At 40.0% G+C, this 23,679-nt stretch overlaps 1 protein-coding gene and 1 long non-coding RNA gene across 5 annotated transcripts in view; one reads left to right on the forward strand and one right to left on the reverse strand.

The window, feature by feature from the left end:
• RET (ret proto-oncogene) overlaps positions 1-23,679 on the forward strand; it is an 86,807-nt gene that overhangs the window by 38,194 nt on the left and 24,934 nt on the right. The window contains exons 2-9 of the mRNA XM_030030314.2: positions 7,995-8,246; positions 9,937-10,230; positions 10,702-10,943; positions 12,662-12,863; positions 13,336-13,535; positions 18,591-18,849; positions 20,019-20,144; positions 21,011-21,121. Coding sequence (XP_029886174.1) covers positions 7,995-8,246; positions 9,937-10,230; positions 10,702-10,943; positions 12,662-12,863; positions 13,336-13,535; positions 18,591-18,849; positions 20,019-20,144; positions 21,011-21,121 — 1,686 coding nt within the window. The remainder of the gene's footprint in view (positions 1-7,994; positions 8,247-9,936; positions 10,231-10,701; positions 10,944-12,661; positions 12,864-13,335; positions 13,536-18,590; positions 18,850-20,018; positions 20,145-21,010; positions 21,122-23,679) is intronic.
• Positions 17,960-23,679, reverse strand: part of LOC115348154 — a 45,609-nt gene continuing 39,889 nt past the window's right edge. For 2 of the 4 annotated variants that reach the window (XR_003925756.2, XR_003925753.2), the window contains 2 exons: positions 20,483-21,242; positions 17,960-18,753 (listed from right to left, as the gene is read on the reverse strand). This is a non-coding gene — a long non-coding RNA (uncharacterized LOC115348154). The remainder of the gene's footprint in view (positions 18,754-20,482; positions 21,243-23,679) is intronic. The other 2 variants (XR_003925754.2, XR_003925752.2) reach the window with 1 other exon arrangement.

Raw genomic sequence — 23,679 nt, forward strand, 5'->3', positions numbered from 1 at the left:
GTAAACTCAGGATTAGTTGTCAAAGCAAAATACAGAGAGGTCATTGGAAATACAAAAGTACAGAATATGATAAATCGCGTCTGTACAGAGCTGAATTGGAGTGGTATAAAAATGAAGCATTATGTCATCTTCATTTTTTTATGCTGCCTTGTAAACACCCTAAATTTGACCCAGATGTAAATAAATTACATTAAATATTTATTAATGTAATTTGTGCTGCATTACAATAGTCAGTCAGTTTCCTTGTCTTGCATTTCAGCTCCGTACTCCTACAGAGAAAAATTATATCCAGTTGCTCTCAAGCAATTAAACCATACCTTAAAACCGGAGTATTTAATCACACAAATAAAGAGGAGTGACAGAATCAGGATCTGAAGAATTTTCAGGAACCTCTGCAATCTCTTACAGAAACCTTCCATGCACATTCATTACTATGAGGGATGGTTTAAGTTTTAGTAACACTGGTATTTAGAACAATGAAGCATCAAAACCTTGCCTTTTTGCTAAAGTAAAAAAAAAAAAAAACCAGCAAAAAACCAAAACCCATAAGCAAGCAAGAGAAAGGAAGCTTCTAGCCTTTTTTGCACTTACAGAAGTTCAAAAGTGAGTTTCTAAAACTTACCTAGAAGTACAGGCTCTGAAAGGAAAGCATAGGCACAGGTTTGACCTTGGTCTGAACTGGGCATCAGTGAACTAGTAAGTGGAGCCTTAGCAGAAGCATTGTCCCATTCTCTGGTAGATAGTGTGCTGCGCAGATTTTCCGTTCTTGAATAGAGACAAAAATGAAAATCTTGACAGCTCTCACAAATCTGATTGAAATACTTTCTTTTTGACAAATTTAGGGTTTGTCTTTGATCTTGACATTTTGAAAATTTATGTTCAGTATGCCTGATACAGGAAGCAAACTTTCTTTTGGTCTGATCCATCTTTTGGCTTTACCAGGTCTATCTCATTAACGTCTTGTAGAATTCATTCTCATTTTCCTTACTAACAGGTTAATACAGGTGGTCAACTGAGCTTTTTTATCTAATATTTTATCTACTTAATTTCTATGTTTTCAGTCTAAAATTCGGGGTTGTTTTCAATATGAGCATGGGAATCTGGTGAGGAAAATCACAAGAGAGGCAATTAACTTAAAGCAGACCAGTTTAATAGGTCTGGAATATATTCTAGTTAAGTATTGTTTCTGCTTACCATTACTTTGCAAGGACCTGTTCCCTCTGGAAGTATCATGTTCTGTAAAACATATGTATTTCACTGATACTGCTGCTCTTGAAATTCATTCTATCGTTCTCTTAACAATCGTGCTGCATTTAAATGTACGCAACAGGTGAAAACTCCGCAATTACCCAGCTCTGTAAATTTTGAGCACACTTTCAGAAAATTCTGGTATGAAGCTCTACAGTGATCTTTCCCCAATCCACTCTAACGTAGGGTCCAGACGAGCAGCTTTATAAAGAAGGAATTAATTTCATTTTCACTTTAACACATTTTCTTATGTTCTCTGGTTCGTATCACATCTGTTACAATTTCTGTAATGAGCAGCTTAAAAATAACACGCCTAAAAATAAGTAACGTCATGCCGCTGAGCCGCATTAACGGCTCGCTAGCTAACGAAGTGTATGCCAGTTCCTCTATGTGTCATTGTTCCAGTGCGTTTGAGAGTCGCTAGGAGTTCTACCTGGGCGCTAACGCTGCAGCCTGAACTCAATGAGCCGGTGGCAGAATTTGACTGGACTTCTCTGTAAGAAAACCGGGAGGAGTTTTTAATAACTGCGTTTGCGCAAGAACCGGTCTCCCCGAGCGGTGGTCGTACCCCTGGGGCGGTGGGGGAGGCTGGCTTACCCTGGCACGTGGAGGGGAGCGTGGCGGGCCCGGGGTCCCTCCGCCGCCGCTGCCGAGTCCCCGTGCGGCGCGGGCTGCCTCGCGCCGTGACCCCGCGGTCAGCCAAGGCCCCCGTGGTCAGGCGATGGGCGAGCGGTGCTGCGTGGCACGAGCTCCTCCCCGGCCTGCGGTCGCTGGCACTGAAACTCTCACCCTGGCTTAAAAAAGGGAACTGTCAGCTTGTGCTCTGCCGCGAGCTGCAGGTGGGAGCCGAGCTCCAGGGCGGTTCCTTGTCGACGGGTCCCTCTCGGAGGTGTTCAAATAGCTTTTCAGGGTGCTTTGTTTAAACCGTGGGTACGTTTTGCCCTGGTGAGTATTAGTTCTCCGAGGGGTTATCTCGGGTGATGTGCAGCCAGGTCTACTGGAAATAGTTCTTCTGTGATTACCTCGTAAATGAGTCCCAGCGCAGTGAGGAGTTCCTCGTTTTAAATCCTGCTGCCGAACCGAAGGAAAGGTTGCAGCGATTCCCTACGTAATGTGGAGATTGTTCTCTCTGTTAAACTGTCTCTGACTGAAGAAACATCCATCAAAATGCTGGCAAAACCACTTGTATTCTTACGGGATGGATCAGCCTGTGTTAAATGGTGGATATTGTCTTGAATACCTTGCAGTGTGTTCAATCCCTGTAGCGTTGTTTCCAGCTATGCTGTTTCGGGCTACCTTTCCATTAAGTGACAGTGTTTTTTCTAAATTACTGGCTTTTTGGTTTATGAGGGTGAGTTTATTTCTTAATTCTGTAAGGGCTAGAAGGGCATTAAGTGGGCAAGCCCTTTAATTAAAATATACAAGTGCATTGCTGCTCTTGTTCTCTGATGAATCGAACACTGAGTATATTAATACTAGTAATGGAACATAATGGCTCCTTTTCAAAAGTAAAGATAATTATTTCACGAACACAAAACTAACCTTGCTAGATAATTGCTTATTGAAATCTGATGCTGTGCAACAAATGGGGGATTATTAACAGCAGACTCCCATGTTCATCTGTTATATCATTAAATCCTGTATGTTACAATGATAGGGCTATCATTGCATTAAAAGCATACCCCTTTTCTTGGAGATGCATGTAAATTCTTGATTAAGGATTTTGATTGCATTAAATTGTCGTGTTGTCCTCCAAAATGCTGGGGAGCTCTGCGTAAATATTGTCAGATGTGGGAGATTTTAATCTACTGGAAAAAAGTGTAACTTATAACTTGAACTGGTGAAAAGAAGGTGGAAGGTAGCAAACTCTCAGGCTAGAGAGACAATTTTCAGATTACATGAGTAATGAAACCCAAAATAACTTTAAAGAGATATATTAGATTTCAGTCATTTGAAGTCTTTAAATCAAGAGTGAGCCTTTTGTTCAAATAGATGGTGTAACTTAAACCAACCAGCGGTCATTTAAGCTTTGAATTTTCGCTATGAGCTACATAAGACACCTGCTTACTTAGCTTGAGGCAAATGGTTTGGCTAAGCGGAGAGCCTTGAATTTGAACAGTGCACTGCTTCACTGCTTTAGCTCTTAGGTTCTCAATCCCAGGTTCAAGAGCAAGCTAGCTGCTGCATTTTACTGACTGGCAGTTCACTGGCTGCTACGACCTGCACCGGCTTCTCTTCAGAAGAGGATGTTTTGGATGGGTCTTTTGCCTTGTGGACCAGGGGGACGGGATGCTCCTGACAACTGACCCTGCTGTGTGCTGGTTGTCCTCTCTTCTCACCATCTCCAGTGTGCTTTGAGATTCTGCAAGTGATCCACACAGACCTGAGATGGTTTTCCAGTTATCTAAGTGCGTCCTTTCCAGAGCAAATCTTGTGACGAGGATTATTGGCTTCAAAACAGGTTTTCTGAAGTCTGCAATGGTACCTTGTAAGATGGTTACAAACATTGTTTGGGACAATGTCTTACAGTGAAGTCTTCCTCTACACTAATAAAAAATTTCATGCCACTTCATTTTGTGACTAAGAAGTTATATTACGTATTTCATCATCATGGTTGATGGTAAGAGTTTAACCTTGCTATAGTCAGTTTAACAGTTTTCATCGAGAGTAGTCCGCCAACGCTACTCAAGACTATAGTGGCAAGCATAAAAAGCACTAAAAACATGTAAAGTTTTCTACAACAAATGTTGTACAAAAAAATCAATTTGTATCAAAAAAGGCATTATTTACCTAATCATTCATGACTGAAAAAAGCCACGTGAAAAATTGCCTTATTTCAAAAGGCAATCATGAAGGCTTCAAAGTATATATAATCTCATTTCTCCACTCTCATTTTATCTGCTTTCTCTCCCTGAACTGGAAAACTGCTGTCATAACTGTATCTATTTCCTGTAGGAGCTATTAGTCAGTAGCATTACATCCGCTTAAATGTGATCACTTTTCTGTATGTTACTGATATGCTATTATCACGTAATATTGCTCATCCATCAGAGGTTGCTGTGTTTTCCGCGCTCATTGTAGAATAGGGGAGAGCTGAAGTGTCCTCTAAAAAAAAGTTCAGATTCCAAAACATTTCAATAACTCTCTCTCTCTCTCTCTCTCTCTCTCTCTCTCTCTCTCTCTCTCTCTCTCTCTCTCGTTACTCATCTATGTTACAGTGCACAGCCTTCTTGTGGTGTATTTCAAGGTTGTAACGTGAAATGTTTCTCTGCTTTTAATTCCTAAGCAATAGCACTTTAACCATCAGTTTTGAGTGTAACCATCTCAATTCTTCTTTATTTAAATGGCAGATTCAATAAAAACTCCATCTGGCTTCCATAGGAAGCTTGCACAAGTCCTTGGAAATTGATTTTATTTTATTTTTTTTTAAGGACACAAGGCACTGTGGCCAGGATTAGAACCTCTTCCTCCTGCAGAATACTTGCCAGATGGCAAGTTTATTGAATCTGGTTTTAACTTACTAGGGCTTAAAGGAATGAACGCAGCTCGGAGAACTGGGTGCTACATTTCTACTTCAAAGGTCTCCTTCAAAATCAGCCTCCAAAGATTTATATGCAGAGTGTAGTTGTGACCTGGGCAGTCTGTTGCATACCTCTCATCTCTTTCAGTGCTTGAAATGGAGTTAGAGTGTGACACAAACCACTTTACAAAATCCCAGTAATTTTGTGATCAGCAGGACTGGGTGAATCTCGTTATGTGGCTAAATCAAATTTATATTTTTTTATTTTATTTTATTTTACTATCTAAGTTTCTACAGTGTTGTAAAGTCTCTTAACTTGAAATACTGGTTTTCTAAGTAAAACGTGAAAGTATGTCATATCTACTGGTGTCACTGAAAACTATCCTTAGGTGTTGTCCTTAATACAGAAGTATGCTCTGTACTAAAAACTAACACTTTTGATGGTCAGAATTTAGTTTCATTAGCTTTTAGGTTTGAATCAGGGAGAAAAAGATCATGCTTCTACTTAAATTTCTTACAGCGGCTTTTCCTAATTTCTTGAAGTGGCTTTTATATTTGTCAAAAACATCTCTGATTAATTAGTGATGCAAATTCTAAATTATTTTATGAAGGACTCCTCCTCTCTCTTCAAAATACAAAGCATTGGTTTGCATTTCTGTTATCTACAGAGAAATCAAATTTTTATATTACAGGATTTTTTCCCCTTTTTTCTGAGAACAGAGAAGACTGCTCCTGTCAACTGATGCCAAAGAATTTCAGAGAGTCTGCAGCATAAATACTAACTTTTTCTTTCCAATGCAGAGCAGTCAGGATGCTGACCTCTGCTGAGGTGTAGTTGCATGCAGAGTTTCAGACGTTTAAGTGGCGATGTCTGTCCTAATTATTCATGTGATTTGTTAAACACGACTCCGTACATACTAGCGTGCAGTGTGGGCCCAGATTTGTAGAGCGAAGCATGTAAAGTTTAACGTACTTATTTAAGACAAGGAAATAAATAATTACAACTCAAAATATCCCATTTTTCCCTTTTCTTTTCCAGTTTCACACTTATACATCCATACTGTTTATATATGTTCTACTTTCTCTATGCTCCTTTTACTGGAGGTGATTTCATGTCTCTTGCTACGGTGCCAGTTCTTGCACTGCGTGATGTGTTTGTGATGTTGAGCACACAGCATCACTTGCATTAGAACTGTTCACGCCAGTCTTAGAAATAAGGGAAAAAGCAAATATTCCTCTGTCCTGTAGCTAATGTTGTATAAGCCTCATTTGTATACATCAGTGGGTTAAAAGTCATTTTTTTAGTCTTGAGCAGTGAATTTTCAGTGTTGAACTTCTTGTGAGGAAGTTTTCATAATTCTAGAACCAAGATTTTATAGAAAATACGTCAAGGATATCTATTTGCTTGCACTGGGACTGGGCTTACTATTTGGCTATCACCTTATCCCTCTTGTTAACGAACTGGTTTGTTAGGACTTCTAGCAGTGCATATTCACCAGGTTTTCCTGCACTTCAAAAAAGACAGAGGGACTGGAAAAACATTTGAAATTTATTATGAATGTTCAGGAATCTACATACAAAAAAGATGGTAGCACCAGAATCAGAAGTAATAGTCTTCTTCCAGACAGGGGACATCAGGAGTTAATGTTTTTCTCAAACTCTCCAAAAGATTGTCATTGGCTTCCCTTTGAATTAATTACTTTGGAGTGAATTCACCTACCATATTACTACTTTACCACTTTATTCATATATTGCAGAGTATATGTAGGGGGAAAAAAAAAAAAAAAGGGGCCTCTGTAAATCCAGGGATACTGATGATGTCAGGAATCATTGCAAGGTACAGTGGTTTCTGTGGTATTTCCAAATGAAATTAGAGGTCTCTTGTTTACAGTTTGTTTGCAGTCCTCTCTGTTCAGTAGAACAGTGTATGGATCCAATAATAATAAAAAATAAATACGTGCTACAGCCTGATACTATTTTGAAGATGTTTTGGCATTATGTCCCTAATTTTACTGCTGTATTACCATCGTTTCCAGTTGTATCTGGCTTGATTTAAGCTAAGCTAAGTTTTGTATCAGTAACATATGGAAACTGTTATTATTTTCATTTGTTCAGCAGATGTGTGAGCCTTTTATATGCCTTATTCCTTATCAAATCAGATTAAATGATGCAAAATTCTGCAGTATGCAAGTATTCTTTTGTATGGGAGCAAGTAGTGACTGTGAGTGCAGGTGAAGTACAAGAGTGACAGTTCCAGTGTTTCAGTGCACACCAATGCAATGAGCATCCCTTTGTACCTTCCTTGCTTATCAGGCGTTCCACTGTCATCGTATTTGCAAGCAGTAGAATTGGAAGGAAAGCATTGGAAAGGCATAGGGAGGCCATTGCAGGGTGACCTGGTAAGATGAGACTGGCTGAAGAAACAGGTATCGGGGCAGTTGAGCCCTACTAAATGTAAATGTCTGCAGTGTTAGAGGGGTAAAAAATCAGAGAAGAACAATGGGTCAGTCACAGTCATGGTATTAAAAATAAATGTACATTTCCCTCCCCATTTCAGGCAAGTCAGTTCTCAGCTTTCCCATCTGTCATTTTTTAAATACTTGTAAGACTTTCATATCGATTTTATTTAAACAACTCCCATTTTCTGTACCAGAAGTATCGTGCTGGCCTGTTTAGAAAGGGAGGGAGCCACGAAAGGACTCCTATGTAAGAGAAGCTTTATGTAATCCAAGGAAAAGTGTGCGGGCCATCGATACATTTCTGTGTTTTCTCTCAACAGAGAGTGTGTTTAGGGTTTTAAAGCGTGTGATTTCATCAAAGGTTTTCTCCTTCTTTGAATATCATCTGTGAGAGAATGAAATGACAGCTGAGCGCTCCAGATACGAGCCTAAGTAAAATTTGGCAAGCAAAGCTTCATTAAGCGTTCTGCTTAAACTGGGCCGTGTTTACAGCAAAGCATTTTTGCTTTCAAAAAGCAGATGATTTTGTAACTTGAACATAAACTATAGGCCAAATTTTTGGTGGCTACGTCCCTGGCTTGAGGGCGGTGAAACTATACTTACTTACACCAGATGAAGATCTACCTTTTCCCACATCTTTATTGAATGCTTCGTTAATCTCTAGAGAATGAAGCCTTGGTTCTTTGGAAATGCATCTCTTAAGAAAATGCTAGTGCAAAAATCATTTAACTTGGAGCACCTCTCCTCTTGTGTGCCTTCCTTTGCAGCTGCCTTTGGTCTCTACTTCCCCAGGAAAGAGTACTCGGAGAATGTTTACATTGATCAGCCAGCAGGTACGCCACTCCTGCGCATCCATGCCTTGAGGGATTCACATGGGGAAGTGGCCCACTTTCATCTGTGCCAGAATCTTGTCATTTCTCGAGCAAGATCCCATGAAAATCATTGGTTTCAAATCAGAGAAAAAACAGGACTTCTCTACCTCAGTAAAAGCCTGGATAGAGAAGACTTTAACATGCTGTGTAAGTATGAGAAGACTAGCTTTTCTTGTTGAAGTATCTGTTGTTAAAGCAAAGTACATTCAGATCATGGGATTTATCCATCAGCATATGAGCATCAAATTTGGAAAAAACACGTCTGCCCTTTTAAAATGAGGAACCAGACCCAAAGAAACCCACAACAAATGCAGGGAACCATATGCCAAAGCAAACACTGACCTGGGACAGATCCAGTTGCTCATACTGTGGACTCCAGTACAGTGGGAAAGTTGCACTACTCGAAATAGTTTTTTCTGCATTTCACAGCTGTATAAATCACAGCTTTACATTGAGATTTGCAGTTTGTTCATCTACTCATGCAAATTAAGCCAATTCTACTGTGTTAATGCTAGGCGCTTAATGCCCAGACCAATGCAGTTAGATTAGTTCAGACTCTTATATAAAACAGTCCTTGAACTCTGGTAACATGGATTCACAAAGTACATTTGCATGCAACAACAAACAGCTCTTGGAAGAAATGGTTAAGTGTACCTCTCTCCCTCACTTGAGATTTGGCCTTGTTAGAGAAGCTTACTATTGAACGACAGAAATGAATTATCTCAGTTTTTTCCCCTTCTTTTTTATGCTCTAGCACTAAATTGGTTTTGGTGATTTTGATCTATGAGGAAATTAGGTATCATTAGATGGTGGAGAAGGAAATGGGTGAGGAGTTAATGGCATACTGCTGTGATCAGTTGCAGAAATTCTGCTGTTGGAGAGAGACTGTAGTAACTGTCTTGAGTCTGTAAGAGCCATATATCAACACTACCCTTTGACTTAGGTGCCTTGATGTTGAAATGTTCAACTTCAGACGCTTACAGCTTTATTTTTTAAGTGCTGAGTGCTTCGTATCTCACCCATTTTCACTGCATTTTTGGTACTCGGTCTTCATGAATATCAGATAGCTATCTGTAACTGAACAAAGAAAGAACAGCTATCCAGAACTTGAGAGTCTTGTTTTGTTCATATGGATCAAAGTGACCTAGAGCATCTTTTCAAGTTAATTAGATCTGTTACAGAGATACTATCATTCTCACTGTAGTCAAAGCAAGGTAGTCAAAATAATTAAGGCTTGAGGGTGTATTAGTAGATGCCACAGGTTGGTTTTAACTTCTATGGTATCTTTTGACCAGCTCTTTATATTTCAAAACGATGAAGCAATTTGTCATCTAAACGTAAACAGTTTGGCCCGTATCCTTGACTGGTATAAACTATCAGAACGCTGTGACTTAAATGATAGTAGTTATGGGTCTGTCCTGAATATCTGTTGCCATTTCAGGCACTTTTTTTCCCTGCTGCCACCCCACTCTGTCCTAGTACCTCCAGAAACCAGTCCTATCAAAAAGCTGATTACTAATAGTGGCCTGGTTTATATCAGTGTCTTACAGACAGAATGCTGATATTGTTCTGTAAGGTTCTACAACATAAAATTGGTGCTAACGCCTATAGTTTTTTGGCTAGTGGAGTTACTAAGATTAAGGTTTAAGGTCTTCCCACCAGCAGGTGACGTATTGAAGAATTGTTTTATTACATAATAGGACTATATGGTTGTTTGTGGAATAATGGACTAGAGTACAAAATGAGTAAAAGAAATGTTGGCTTGTCTTCTGTAAAATATTTCTGGTGGTTTGTTTTTTTTTGTTTGTTTTTTTGTTTTTTTGTTTTTTTTCTGAAGCTGTAGGAAACTGGATGCCATTATCAAAGGTGATGCTGTATGTCTTCCTTTCATCCCACCCTTTCCAAGAGAAGGAATGCGATTCTGCTACGCGCACCACAGTTTTCCTCTCCTTGATCAATGCTACTGCACCAGCTTGCAGTTCCCTGACAGCAAGGCAGCTTTGCTTCACAGAAATGGATCTCTCCTTTCACATCAAGGAGAATAAACCACCTGGCACATTTCATCAGCTCCAGTTACCCTCAGTTCATCATCTGTGTCAGAATCTCAGCATTTCCTACAAACTGCTAGCAGGTAAAACTAGAACTGAGCCGCTCACGTACCAGCAATAGATGTAAACAGGTGCACTGTTAAGATCTCTTTTGTAGTAGATCCTCTAGATTGATTCTATAAAGGAAATTCCGTTGCAAACGTGAACTGAGCCTGAAGATTTTGCCTTTGATATATACAGAGGGGATGGCAAGGAGGACTGTCCCCTTCTGTAAGGAAAAGATTGGTTTTAGAAGTTTGCACCTGCAAAGAGCAGACTGGGAATATCCTGAGCTTTAAATTGTGCTGCTTGTAGACCATAGGATCTTTCCGTCTCTTCCATGTTTTCTGCCTACTCTAATATAACCCCACAACTCCCTTCTGTTTTACTTCCGAGTTTGCCTTTTATCATGCAGGCCAAATGGATTTACTGTATTGGAAAAGAGTATTAAAGAAGAAAACTATCGGAGTCCTGTAACGGGAAGTGATTGTCCCTATTCGTACTGTGTTTTTCAGCTGAAGGTATGCCCTTTCGATACAATGAGAACACCACTGGCGTGAGTGTGACACAGCGCCTAGATCGAGAAGAGAGAGAGAGATATGAGCTGATTGCCAAATGTACCGTGAGAGAGGGCTTCAGGGAAATGCAGGTTGAGGTGCCCTTCCTGGTGAATGTGTTAGATGAAGATGACTCTCCTCCCTTCCTTCCCAATGGCACCGATACTGCAGATGCTGTCGTGGAGTTCAACAGGAAAGAGGTAATGTTCTCCTTTATCTAGTCCCTGAAGTAGGAGTGCAGCAGTGGAGGCAGGACTACTGGGAAACACCGTGCTCTGGGTAATGGATCTCAGCAACGAGCACATCACCACACCATACTCTACAGACCTGTGATTGTAAAATGCTGGGTTTGTAGGATTCCTCTCCCCCGAGTTATATCTTATGCAGACCCCAAAGAATGAAGAGTTTGGGTTAGGAATTAAACAGTGTAAAGAAATGTGAGCAGTTCCTGAGGTCAGGATGGACCATTGCTGAGACTGTGGTCAAGATCACCATATCTCCCCATACTGAGCTCTGCTCTGTATTTGTTACGGGGTTGCTTCCCCTAGGTGGCTAGAATTGCTGTTGTTAGAGCAAGTGTATGTGTGTATCATCCCATACATGCAAATCTATATAAGATATTGGGACTACATTCAGAACATATATTAGGATGCTGTACCAGTAACAGAAAGCTAAAAGAAGCAGTTGCCTTCTGCAGACAAACATTGTACCTGCAAAGGTGTTAAAGTTTCCAGTGTCAGGCTGTTAAGGGAGAGCTCCAGGGTCTTGCTTTGATGGTGTCCTCCCACTTTTCCCTTACCGTGCCAAGGTGATCTTTCAGGAGGTCTGAACCCGTGGGTGGCTTTGTGTGTGCCCCCTGCACGCATACAGCCCTTGCTTCGGTAGAGAAGTATAGAGGTTGGCTCTTTGGCTCTTCTACCGGAGCAACAACCCTTTAAAAATCAATGGTATAAAGAAGGCACTTCTTTTAGGGCCTAAATGATGCATTTTTTGTGAGAGAACTTCTGTTCCGTAACAACAACATCTTTTTTTGTAGTCAAATTTCCCCTAAAAGTACATTTTCCTCTTATTTGTGTCTGGAAGGGAAAAATAATGATTTTGGGAGTTTGCTGCCACCTCCCGACTAGAACAAGTGTTGACAAGACACCTATGAACACATTATATTGCCTGGGCATAAAGTAATTCCTTTTTACTTTTGGTAATTTTCAGATTTGGGAGTTTCATTTAGCTCTGTATGATAGAAAGTGAAGGTCTCATAAAATTGTTTTCTAAAATAAAATATCCTCTTCGAAGTTACATGCCTGCAAAGTGTTCAGAACGTAGTGAATTTCACTGCCATTTTGCAGTGAGGAAAAAAATCATTACATTTGGAAACTAAACGAACTTGAAACAACAGAATTGCTAATAGAAATCTTAAAGGCCTTGTGGCTTCAGAGTCCAGGTAGACAACAGCAAGCTAGTAGACTAAGCAGAAGACAAGACAACCCAGGCCACTTCTGTCATTTGGGTAATGAGTTTGACCTGTCTGAATGTATTTCATGTCTTTTAAATGCACATATTACTTACCTGCTTTTTATTAGTAGTATTGTAGAATAACATTGATTTTAAAAAATGACAAAATCAAGAGCTGTGCTTGTGCACTCATTTCCTCCCTCAAAAGTTTAGCACTGTATTTAGACATAGACTCAAATGATTATATGACAAGTTCTTTTTCACTGCTGTCTTCTTTTGACCTTTCAACTCAGATTCAGATAGGTGTGAAATAGTGGTAACCTTTAGCTTAAAATGAATTTGAATGAAAGTGGGCTTGAGTGAAAGTTGTAAGGTTTTATTTGACCAATATTTCAATCTCTTAAACACGTATCAGAGGAAGAAAGCTTCAGGTCATTCAGCAATGTCGTTTATTATTTCCTTCTAGGGAACTGTTCTTGCAACACTAACTGTATACGATGCAGACACCACACCTATTTATCCCCTTGAAAGCAGCAGAAAGAAATACACAGGAACCATCATTACTGATGACCCCTGGATAAGTGAAACATTTCGGGTAGAGCACATCTTCGATGAAATCCACTTCAGCCCAAACGGCAGCCAAGTGAGGGGAACTCGACATGAGTACAGTAAGGTCTCTTTCTTCAGATAAAGGAGAAGTTGCTTGTTAGTAATTGACCAATAAGCTCTTGAACTTTTTCAAGCATTTTGTAAATATTGAGCCAAAGAAAGCTGAGAAATTTCAAGTGAAGCAAATGCTGAGTTTTAAACATGTACTGAAAAAAATGGAGTTTGTGCATCTCTGGGATAGGGAGCGTACGGGATGATGTTGTGTATACCGATAACCAAGAGGTTCTGATTGCAGGGTTCTCAGCATGGTAGGTAGAAGGGAAGGGGACGGGACCTCTCCAAACATCTTGCATGGCACAGAGCATAACTCCATAGGAGCATATTTTCATATTTAACTCACCTTCTGTCTCCTGTTAGGAATAACTCTGATATGTATAATTTTGATACGTATAATTTTGTTGGGATTGCAGTATCAAAATACACATTTGCAGATAATGTGGGTCAGTAATAGACTAATCTTTTCCTTTGCAGAACTGGTACTGAATAAAAGTATTTCAGTCACAGAGCATCGTTCCTTCCAGTTGGATGTTTTGGTGAATGACACAGAATTTCATGGCCCAGAAAGATCGGTGATTCTTCATTTCAATGTCTCCATCCTCCCTGTCAGCATTCAGTTTCCAAACATGACTTACCAGTTCATGGTGAACAGAAATGCTGAACGCTTTGCACAAGTAAGAACTGTGTTAATTATACTTACACGGTCTTAGAGAAAGAGCTTAATAAATAGATTACCGGGGCAAGATGCCTTAAAGCATTGGTTTTAGCTGTTTTAAGTAGAATTAATGAAAAATGTGGTATCAGTGATTGTTGCTGGATGCAGTGGATAGGAGGTAGACTGGAAACTAGCTCTCCTGTCACGCAATAACAGAGGAAGGGCCACACATGGAAGTATTAATAGAGAAAAATAACATGTGTTATAGACAGGAGGGCTTGCAACCATGAGTGGCTTAGGCATGAATAACTGGAAAAATGTCAAGGGCAAAGAAAGAAACTTGTCCCAGCTATTGGAGTCCCAGCTGTACATATTCCAGTATGTTAATGGCTTTTCTGTAGATAACGGCTAGTTAGTAATTAATGTGTTTCCTAATCTAACTGTCCTTTTAGCTTAATCACTACCATTGCCATTAATAATGCCTTCCAGAAACACTTTCTAACAGGTTGACATTAATCAGGTGAAAATTACAATGTAATTCCTATGGAACATGTACATTAATAAAGAACTAGTTCAATATAATTAATGTTATGAAAGTGAATATTAAAAACATCAGTGATGAGCCATTTTGGGAGAGCTGCTGGAAAGTATACCTCACAACTAAATAAAGCTATAAAACTGCCTCTGTATTTGTAGCAGAGAGGAGGACTGAGACTAAAATGTGGTGATCCCAATTGCAGAGAAAACCAATTCATTAGAAGACTTCTAAAGAAGAATTCAGTTTTATTAATATTTAAGCTTCTGGCTAATTGTAAAAAGAAACAAAAAGGAAAGATAGATATATTAGGTGTTCTTATACTTAATCTGATGAAATGCACTATGGCTTGATAGCTTTTCAGAGTACGGAACAGGTCTTACATGACCAATAAAAATGCTACTGCTTCGTCAAGAGACATTTTACCTGTAGTCTCCACTGAATATCCTAAATAAGAGAAAGGTACCAAGTGTGCTCACATAGTGGGCTCCCTACAAAAAGCTACTTCTTTATGACATTTTGTGGTGCCTTGTGGCTGCAACTTTTAAATTTGCAGTCTATTAGAAACTTCAGAGCATATTCTGTGCTTTTTGTGCGGAACACGATATTTTTTTGTGTTAGGTTTGGGGTTTTTTGTAGCACCAGATTGTGAAAGCTTTATTCTCAGCAGTGTAAAAAAACTCTTGCCTGGAGACAGGGTGAAAACAGTGGGTTTCCCCCTAGAAGAAATAATAGCATAGGTGTGTAAGATACTTGTGGTCTAGCTCTTAGCGTCTAGAAATGGGCTGCAACTGTATGTATGTCACAGCATGACTGTAATTGTAAAAAGTGTGGAAACTTAACTTAGGTATGTATGAATATAGATGAATTAATTCATTTTTGGGGGGTGTGCATGTGTGTGTCTATATATGTATACATATACACGCAGGTTTTATATATAGGTGTATGCATACAATGATATTATGAATGAATGAGTTCAAAATTAAATTTGGTTAAACCATGTTTATCTGTGCATACCCTAGATTGCTTGAACAGATTTGTTTGGAGTCTGGGAGCATATAGTTTCCTAGGTCCAGAATGCAAAACAAAACAAAACAAAAAAACCCAGAACAAAACCCAGTTAACTTTTAAAGCTGCTGGTTTTGCATGTTGTCAGGACAGTCAAACATCTGAAAGGGAATTTTAGGGCTTCTAGAAACCATGGTGCTTCCCACTAACGGTGCAGTTTCACTGGGTGGCAGTAGTAGCAGGGAAAATTGTTCCTGGCAAGAACTCCCAAGTCTGTGGGAAGAGATGTTTCTTTGTGCTGCCCAAACACAAATTCACAAAGAGATTTTGTTCTGATTCTCAACCAGCAAAGTGCAAAATTCATCCTGGCTCTGGAGGTGGTGTTCTCAATCAGTTAAAGTGTCATCCACTTACTTCCGAGACTGGGTTTGAATTTACAGTGTGCTCGGCTTGGAGCACAAGTCAATGTAAGCAGCTTAGTCCCCAGCACTTCACATTATTAAAGTCGTCTGCATAATTAGCCGTGATGTGCCAGAGCAGTGAGGAAAAGTACTGGGCCAAATCAATATGAAGGCTGAACTGTCTCTTGCCCTAAGGAAAACACAAGAGCGTGAAGAAATGATTAACTGCTGGGCTGATGCCATTTGTCTATTTGAGCAGCTAAATGAATTGAATAACAGAAGCATGGCCTGACAGTACAGGCTTGCCCAGTGGCATTTAACTTATCAAAGGACTTAAAGCTCTATTGACATTTACCGAGACAAATGATGAATAACATTGGCTGAGATTTTTAGAGAGGTTATATATCCAAATGTCCCTGGAATTCAGTGAAGAGGAACATTATCATTATCCAGACTTTATTAAACTCTGGAGCTCAAAAGATGGATTTTTCTGTTCCTATTTCTGATAATGGTATTTCTGTGTTAACTATTGAGAGTCTTGCAAAATGGACCTTTGTAGGTTACTCCCCTGTATGTTGATGTTAATCCCGATTACCAGGCTATTTTTCACCCTCCTCATGAGAAAGAGGAGCTGCCTGCTTCCACCTCCTTCCCCTGGGGCTGTGCTGAGAGCTGTGCTGACTCCAGAACCTGTGGTGCAGAGCAAAGTTACAAGCTTGGGCTTTCCCACATGGAATCAGGCAAAAAAAGAAAGCCTATCTTTCTTGTAGAAATTTCGGGGGGGGGGGGGGGGGGGGGGCATTTTTAGCTTCCCCTGAAAGTATGCAGAGAAAGCAAAACTGGCCCATGTGCTACTCTAAGGATAATCTGCTCTTCAGGGACCCCGAATTTATGGGCTCTTCTCCATCCCCTTTGCAGGAAATTTTTGTTCATAAAAAGGTGCCTGGAAAAAGCAGTTATGACAGAGTAGGCAGAAAGGACAGTTTAAGCTAGTCTATATAAAGGTTAATGCCATGGAACAGCATTATGTTCTCCTACTGCCTCAAAGAAACACCATCTAAGCAGTTGCAAAACACTGCCAGCTGCAACGTAGCACCAAAGCTAAGATGACGTGGTTCTGGAAGGGACTTGTCTAGACCTTGTGTCTAGACAGAGTTTATGAACAGTTGAAGTCTTGTCTTTACTTCCTTTTCTTCTTGCCAGTCCCAGCATGCTGTGGAGAGGAGACGGCATGGAAGAAATGGCCTAGCTTCTGATTGCTTTAATAGTCTTTGTATGTTATCCTGCCACCAAAAAAACCAACAAAAGTGGTGCCAAATGACCGGTCAGTGATGTGAATGGGAATAATTCTTCAATAAGAATGCTAAAACCAAGATGTACAGATACGCTTTTACCAGCAGTGGTCTTACTTGAAAAGACATCTTAACTGCAGCATTTGAAAAGAATCCATCACCAAGTTCCCTTCAGTAACACCCCACCCTTCACATTGTGGTTTTCCCTGCAAGGAAAGCCAATGCCTCTGGGCCTGATCCGAATCCCACTCTTGTAAATGGAAAAACCAAAGTGAGCTTTGGATCAGTTCCTATAGGAGCTGGACGGGAGACAGAGCTTTACATTCCTGTGCTTCTTAGATAAATTGTTTCAGACTGAAGAGTGCTCTAGCATAGATATTCTGGCAGGCAGAAGGTCAAATATGGCAAAACAATGTATTTTCATTTTTAGATGAAAATGTTTTAAAAATTGCAAATGGGAAACAATGAGGTTCTTACTCCTTTTAAGGCTTTCAGAGAACTCTGCTGGCGAGAAACTTTTTGACTGTAATATTACAAAAATTATGTATTGGCAATTTCTATCTGATTTGAAAAGAGTCTCAGCTTTGATCTCGCTGAGCTCTTTGCTTTCTCAAGCAAGACCAAAGTTTTTCTCACTGATCGGCCTAGAACAGAGTAGGGACTTGTGATAAATGAATTTAGTCCCAAACAGGATTCCAATCAAAGTTTATAATTTATTAAATGAATAAAGACAAGCAAACAGCGCTGGCCACATCGGGAGTCTCTGCTCTACCAAGACGCCCACTGTGAAAAACAACCCAGCTTCTTTTATAGTCTAACAGTAGTTACATATTCATACTAGGCGTGTCCTTCCAAAAGACTTTCCACCTCCTGGTTGTGCAGGTGCAGTAGTTCCCCTAGAAACTTCTCGAACTCTCCTCATTGGCTGAGGGGTCTTCAGTTCTCCTAGAAACTTCTCGAACTCTCCTCATTGGCTGAGGGGTCTTCAGTTCTCCTAGAAACTTCTCGAACTCTCCTCATTGGCTGAGGGGTCTTGTATACAATGTATCTCCTACCACGCTCCTCACCGCTCGGGCATGCCAGCAGACATCCTGTGCAACAGGCGACACCCTGCACAGCACCAGCTGTGGCCATCATAAACCCAAGCAAGTTCGCAACAGACACTTCCCCCCCCAACAAATGCATATAACAAATTGCTTACACACTGCCACTTCAATACACCCTCTATTCATACATAATAAAGATCACCCCGTTCGTAACCTCGCTTAATACTATGATAAATGCCTCAGTTCTCCCCTAGGATCTCTTGTTTAACACTGCGCAGTTAACAACAAAACCGGTTTTGGGCTGGCAAAAAAGAACTATATACGTATCATCTGTTTCCTCCCGGCCTGCGGTTATACGAGGACTGACAAAATGGTTACAGTGAGGGTCACATTTTATTATGCGGCCCTAGCATTGTTTATATTGACACGAATCAGATGAACACTTTTCACAGACTGAACTTAAGACTTTCCCAAATCACAGGGTCTTGTTCTCCCTGAACGCTGCTGACCATCAGCAGTAGGCATCAAATATCACTGAGTCTCTGGGTCAAGGCTTTTTGCATTTCCACTGCTAGCCTGAAAACAATGGTAATGCTTTACCTTTCATTTTTACTGAGAATAAATCACATTTGAAGCATTCACGTACTGCGTTGGTAGTAAAACATCAAATCTGTAAACCCAAGATAAATGCCGAACTTTGCAAGGTGTAATATGCTCAATTTTCTTTCAGATATATTTGGGAATAGTTTTGTTTCTGTTGTCTGTGATTTCGTTGTTGGTGTTTGAGCCTAGATAGGAAAAATCTGCATTGAAAACTGTATGAAATTCCGTGGTGTGAACATCACCTACAAGTTACTGTCCCCCAGCGTAAGCTGTTATCCCGTCAGCATACTTCAAGGCCGAGAAGACAAATATGGAAGCCTTTATGTGAATGATTCCTCTGTGCTGCACAGACCTGAGTGCAAAGAAATACAATACACTATTCAAGCTACAGACAAGCAGAGCAGGAAACATACCAAAACCCTCCTCACTATTGTATTGGAAGGAACTCGTAAGTACCTGAGTCAATTGAAATTATTTACTTATTTACCAATGTTACTGGTCTTAGGTGGTGTATTAGTAGGGTGATCTATAAACTGATGGCATTAACAATGAAAATGAGTCTGAGCTACAAGATACAGATTGCAAAATTTGCATTTTGAGTTCCGATTCAGACGTGCCTGTAGCAGATACTTGTTTGCAGAACAAATGCACAGAAAGGTGGTGTATCATATGCAATTCCTAATATTCATGATGACATTTGATTTAGAAGAATCTTTTTTGTGTGTCTGTGTGACCTTTATTTTGTATTTCACATATTTCTATGGAAGAAAAAAAAAGTGTGTGTGGATATATATATCAAACCACAGATCTCTGGCCTAAGTATATTTATTCAATCATCGTTCTCCCCACTTCTCTCTCCAGTTTTTCTTTTTTTAAAAAACATTTTTGCTTAACTTTCATGTAGTAATTGCACTGGCTTTATTTTACTGAAAAGTTCGTAAGGGCAGTACGTTAGAAGTATTCTGTAACAGTCACAGCAGAGGAGGACAGCACACTGCATACGCTGGAAACATAATAATTTCCCTCCAAACCATATCGCGCTTTATGCAAAACCTTACAATTCCACCTGATAATTGCCTCTGTTCCCTTCTATCATAGCAGAACTCCTATGGCAAAAGCGAATGGCTTAAGGAAGAAGAAACAAAAGCCTGCAGGGGGCTTTTCTTTTTGCAGGAGCCTTGGGCTGTCTGAAGTTGCACATTTCTAGCTGGTGCTCTTTGGGCTACTACTCATTAGCCCAAGAACTAAGCGTTTTCCCTTAATTAAAAGTATTGTATGAAGCTGTAAGTACTTGTAGTCTCCGTTTTTCTGTTATCAGTATGTTAGCACATTTCTACAGTTCTAGGCATTGACAGTGTGCTATCAAGCAAAGATAACCATGCCATCTTGATCTTGCCGTTTATCTTTTATTTCATGGAAGAGAAACACCTGGACTTCAATTGTTATCTAAGTTTACTGATAGTTTGATCAGTCAGTGTTCAGTCTTTCACTCCTTTCTTCATCTTTCTTTCCTTCCTATCTACCCCTAAGAATGGAGTTTTCCTTCTGATTTGAGCTGACTTGCTTGTGCATTCATCTCCTTTGTCCTGAACTGACAGCAAACACTTTTGCCAACAGTTTTAAAAAAAGAAGAGGACTGCCCTGACTCTTGTGCTGTGAGTAAGCATCATGCTGAATGTGAAGAGTGTGGTGGCCTGGGAGTGCTAACAGGAAGATGCCAGTGGAGACAGGGGAGTGGAAAAGGTACATTTCTGTTGTGTGAAATCGAGCTTCTCTTTAGGTGTAACTGTGCATTTGACTTCCAGAGATATTAACTGATTTATTGTGGCTGAACAACATGGTACAGTAAACTACACAGAAGCAGGGGCTAGAGAAATTAATCATAATAACTAAAAGAAACATGCACTAGGAAGGAGAACGAGGTTAAGTTGGAATGGTCATTCTTGATCTTGTCCCTGGTGATGTTGAACACGATACGTAAAACACCAGGTAGTGAACTGGGTTTGCAGCAGTGTAACCGGAACGGGTGACTTCGGCTTACGAGATAATCTCTGTGACCACGAATTGAGTTTGGAACATACCAATGAGCCTCTGAGGAGGTATGCCTCAGCAGACAGTTAGCGAGCGCAGAAGCAGTGTCTCTGTTTGTTTTCTGTGGTCTGTAGCACAGATCTGATGGGTAACAGTACTCGACTCTTCCAGAACAATGCTTCTGTGCCGATGCTTTATCCCTTCAAACTGCCCGAGTATCACAAATTCTCTTCGACTACTTGTAACCTTCATATTCAAGTATGTGTGAAATTGTGTAGAGACATCCTTAGTTGTGAAAGCCGCTCTTCAGTCTCAAAGTGGTCAGCTAGCTCTTTTTCAAGTAATACTCACTGTAACTGCAAGTGACATGCCCAAAGGGCTGTCAAAAGCAGAAGACACAGTGAAAAATATATTTCTTCCAGTTGCTTTTAGCTGTTGTCTTGCCTGTTACTTTAGCAGATGATGTTTATATTCATTGATGTTTATTTTAAAAAGAACAGTAACCTGTGCTGCGGTGCGTCAGTGTGCACTTCAAAGCCTGGTGGTATTTGTTCAGCTGCCTGTTTCTGTGTTAACAGGGATCACCACAAACTATTCCACGTGCACCCCGAGTATCAAGACTTGTCCAGATGGCACCTGTGATGTGGTTGAGAGCAAAGATCCGGCTGTGTGCCCCCAAGACTGCACAAGTACGGAAATGTTTTAGGATGGGCTTTTCTGTGTCACTGCTGATCACGGTTCAAATTGCGCTTTCTTGATCCCAGATACCTTTACAAGCTCAACATGTTTAGCATCTCTGCATTGTCATACCTGCATTTGAATCATACAGGAGAGTTAATGTTAGGGGGACTAATCTTATTCTTGTTTAAGCCAGTCAGCCAACAGGTGTTGGCTGACAATGATGGAAAGATAAGGTTTTCTCAGTAATTCTCATTCTTCTCCCTCTGTTAATTCACAGGTAGTGTTTTTCAGTGGGGGTATTTGCTCAAACAGGTATAGGATTTAGGCAAGTAAATGCCCTATTTCCAAACTCTAGCACAATATGATGGAAACCATGCCTATTTGAAATCCAATTTAAATAAGTAAGAAGAAACAAATTTCAATTTAAAATAAACTTGCTTACAGAGGATCATTTGGGGAAATGCACCTGGCCTTATTTGACAGGTGACCATCAAAATGATCCAATGCCTTATCTGTTTGAAGATACAGGCAGAGAATTATATGAACAGCGTTTCTGAAGGAAGAACTGAAATGCATTTGTGTTTTTTCTTGAACACATCTTTCTACATTCTGCTCATATGCCTGCTCATACCTGCAAGTTCACAAATCACCCTGAAGATAAAAAGGTTAGAAAAACAGTGTATTGCACTTGAGCAATTTCAGTCTTTTATAAGATGATAATTTTTAAGTGGATCTTTTTATCTATCAGTATCTAATTCAGGTATAAAGACATAGATGTTTCTTGAATAATTCTTCTGGCTCTGACATTGTATACTCCAAGTTTACGTTTTGAAATGGAGTCTTAGAGGAACTAGCATTTTCTTACAGGCTAGGACTTGTGTTCTTTTATAAAATGAATGAATAAAGAGGCATCTTTGTATTTTTTATATGCAAGAATGGGATTGTGTATTGTAAATTACTTTTATCACAAAGATAATTATTTCATTAGAGTGCATGAAAACAATCCTTAAAGTGGCAGAAATGCTTGAAGTGAATGCAAGTAACTTCTCTAATGATCTGAAGAGAATTCTGTATTGGTAATAACCACAGTCAGTTGTCATTCTAAAAGTGGAAATATTTGTGCCAGAGGCTGCAATGCTAAAACATGTAATGTGCAACATATGCAGCATCAGATGTTTTGCTCAAAAGAAGCCTGAAAGAAATACTGTCTTATTAGATAATAGAAGCAGGCAAGTAAGACAAGCTTTCAAGATGTTATGTATGCCTTTCTAATGCCTGAGTTGGGTAATTTTAAACATGCTTTGATGCAATTCAGAACCTGGGCTGGTGCCTGAAATCAGTGTATTTACAGACAAGGAAATGAGTGTGTTTTGGGAGCTCAGACGTGCAGGAGTACCATTATACCAGCTTTTACAGGAAGGGAACATTTCTTTGAGAATGGCAAGCAATAAATAGAAAGCCCCAGATGCGTTAAGATCAAGGATATTCTTTACGTACAGACAGTTGCTAAAATACTTATTTTTGTAATTCATCTATCATTATGATGGCTATGTACTTGAGTCCCAAAATTGCTTTCTTACACTAACACTATTACATTCGAGGGCACTCAGCTGAAACAACTGGTGCTGTGGCTGTGCCTATCAAATAGAGGCAACCTAATTGCATTCTAAGCAAGAGACTTTCTTGTAGTAAGTAACTGCTTTGGGGCTGGTTGCAGTGTGTGAATCTGACTGAACATTTGTAAGTGACTCATCTTCGTAGGTTCCTCTGAACTTTGGCTTTCTGATCAGGGAAAAAAAAAGTACAGTGCTTAGGCTTCTACGTTGCTTTGTATGTCTTTGTTTTTAGTGGTAGTTGGACGTTGTCTTTGGTTTTGCCCAACAACCAGTGGTTTTACTTTCTGAATTTCTGGAGTTTCTACGTGGTGTGGGATAGGGTCACGGTTTTCCCTTTTTCCAAGTGACCTTGAAGCAGGGAAAGCTCTTTCTCACCACAGGGCAATGGAAACAGCTAATGATTTAAAACAGGAGCATGTGGAACGCAACACAATTCAAAACAATATTGATAACTCTTGGAATTTCCCTACCAGCAACGCATTGGTAAAAAATACATTTTTGGGTCTCTGGAATGCTTATAGAAAGCTGCATGTTTCCAATGTATATCTGCAGTGACAAGGTACTCCTTTCCCTGCTGTGTAAAAACCCCTTATCTTCAGATCCCTCGCTCAAGAACAGTTTAGATAGGACCTGCTCATCCCCTGCTTCCTGCTTCTTCCAGGTCCTCAGACATAGTCAGATCTAGATAAATACATATGATTTTTCTGAGGCTAATGGAAACTTTATTTCATCACCTCTCCACAATCGAGAAAGTTGGCTGGTGGGGGGATAATCAAGAATTTTTGGGAACACCAGCACTTCTTCAAACAAGTGTCAGCTCAGAGAGCAGGGACTCAGGACAGTCTCTTCCAAAATGAACCAGCTGAGCTGCGTACAATTTAGTAGATGTGGCCTCTCTACAAAGATGGTCAAAATCTATTTTGTTTAAAATACTCAAGTCCCTGTTTCTC

This window comes from Aquila chrysaetos, chromosome 11 (assembly GCF_900496995.4).
Source record: "Aquila chrysaetos chrysaetos chromosome 11, bAquChr1.4, whole genome shotgun sequence".
NCBI classification, from domain to species: Eukaryota; Metazoa; Chordata; class Aves; order Accipitriformes; family Accipitridae; genus Aquila; species Aquila chrysaetos.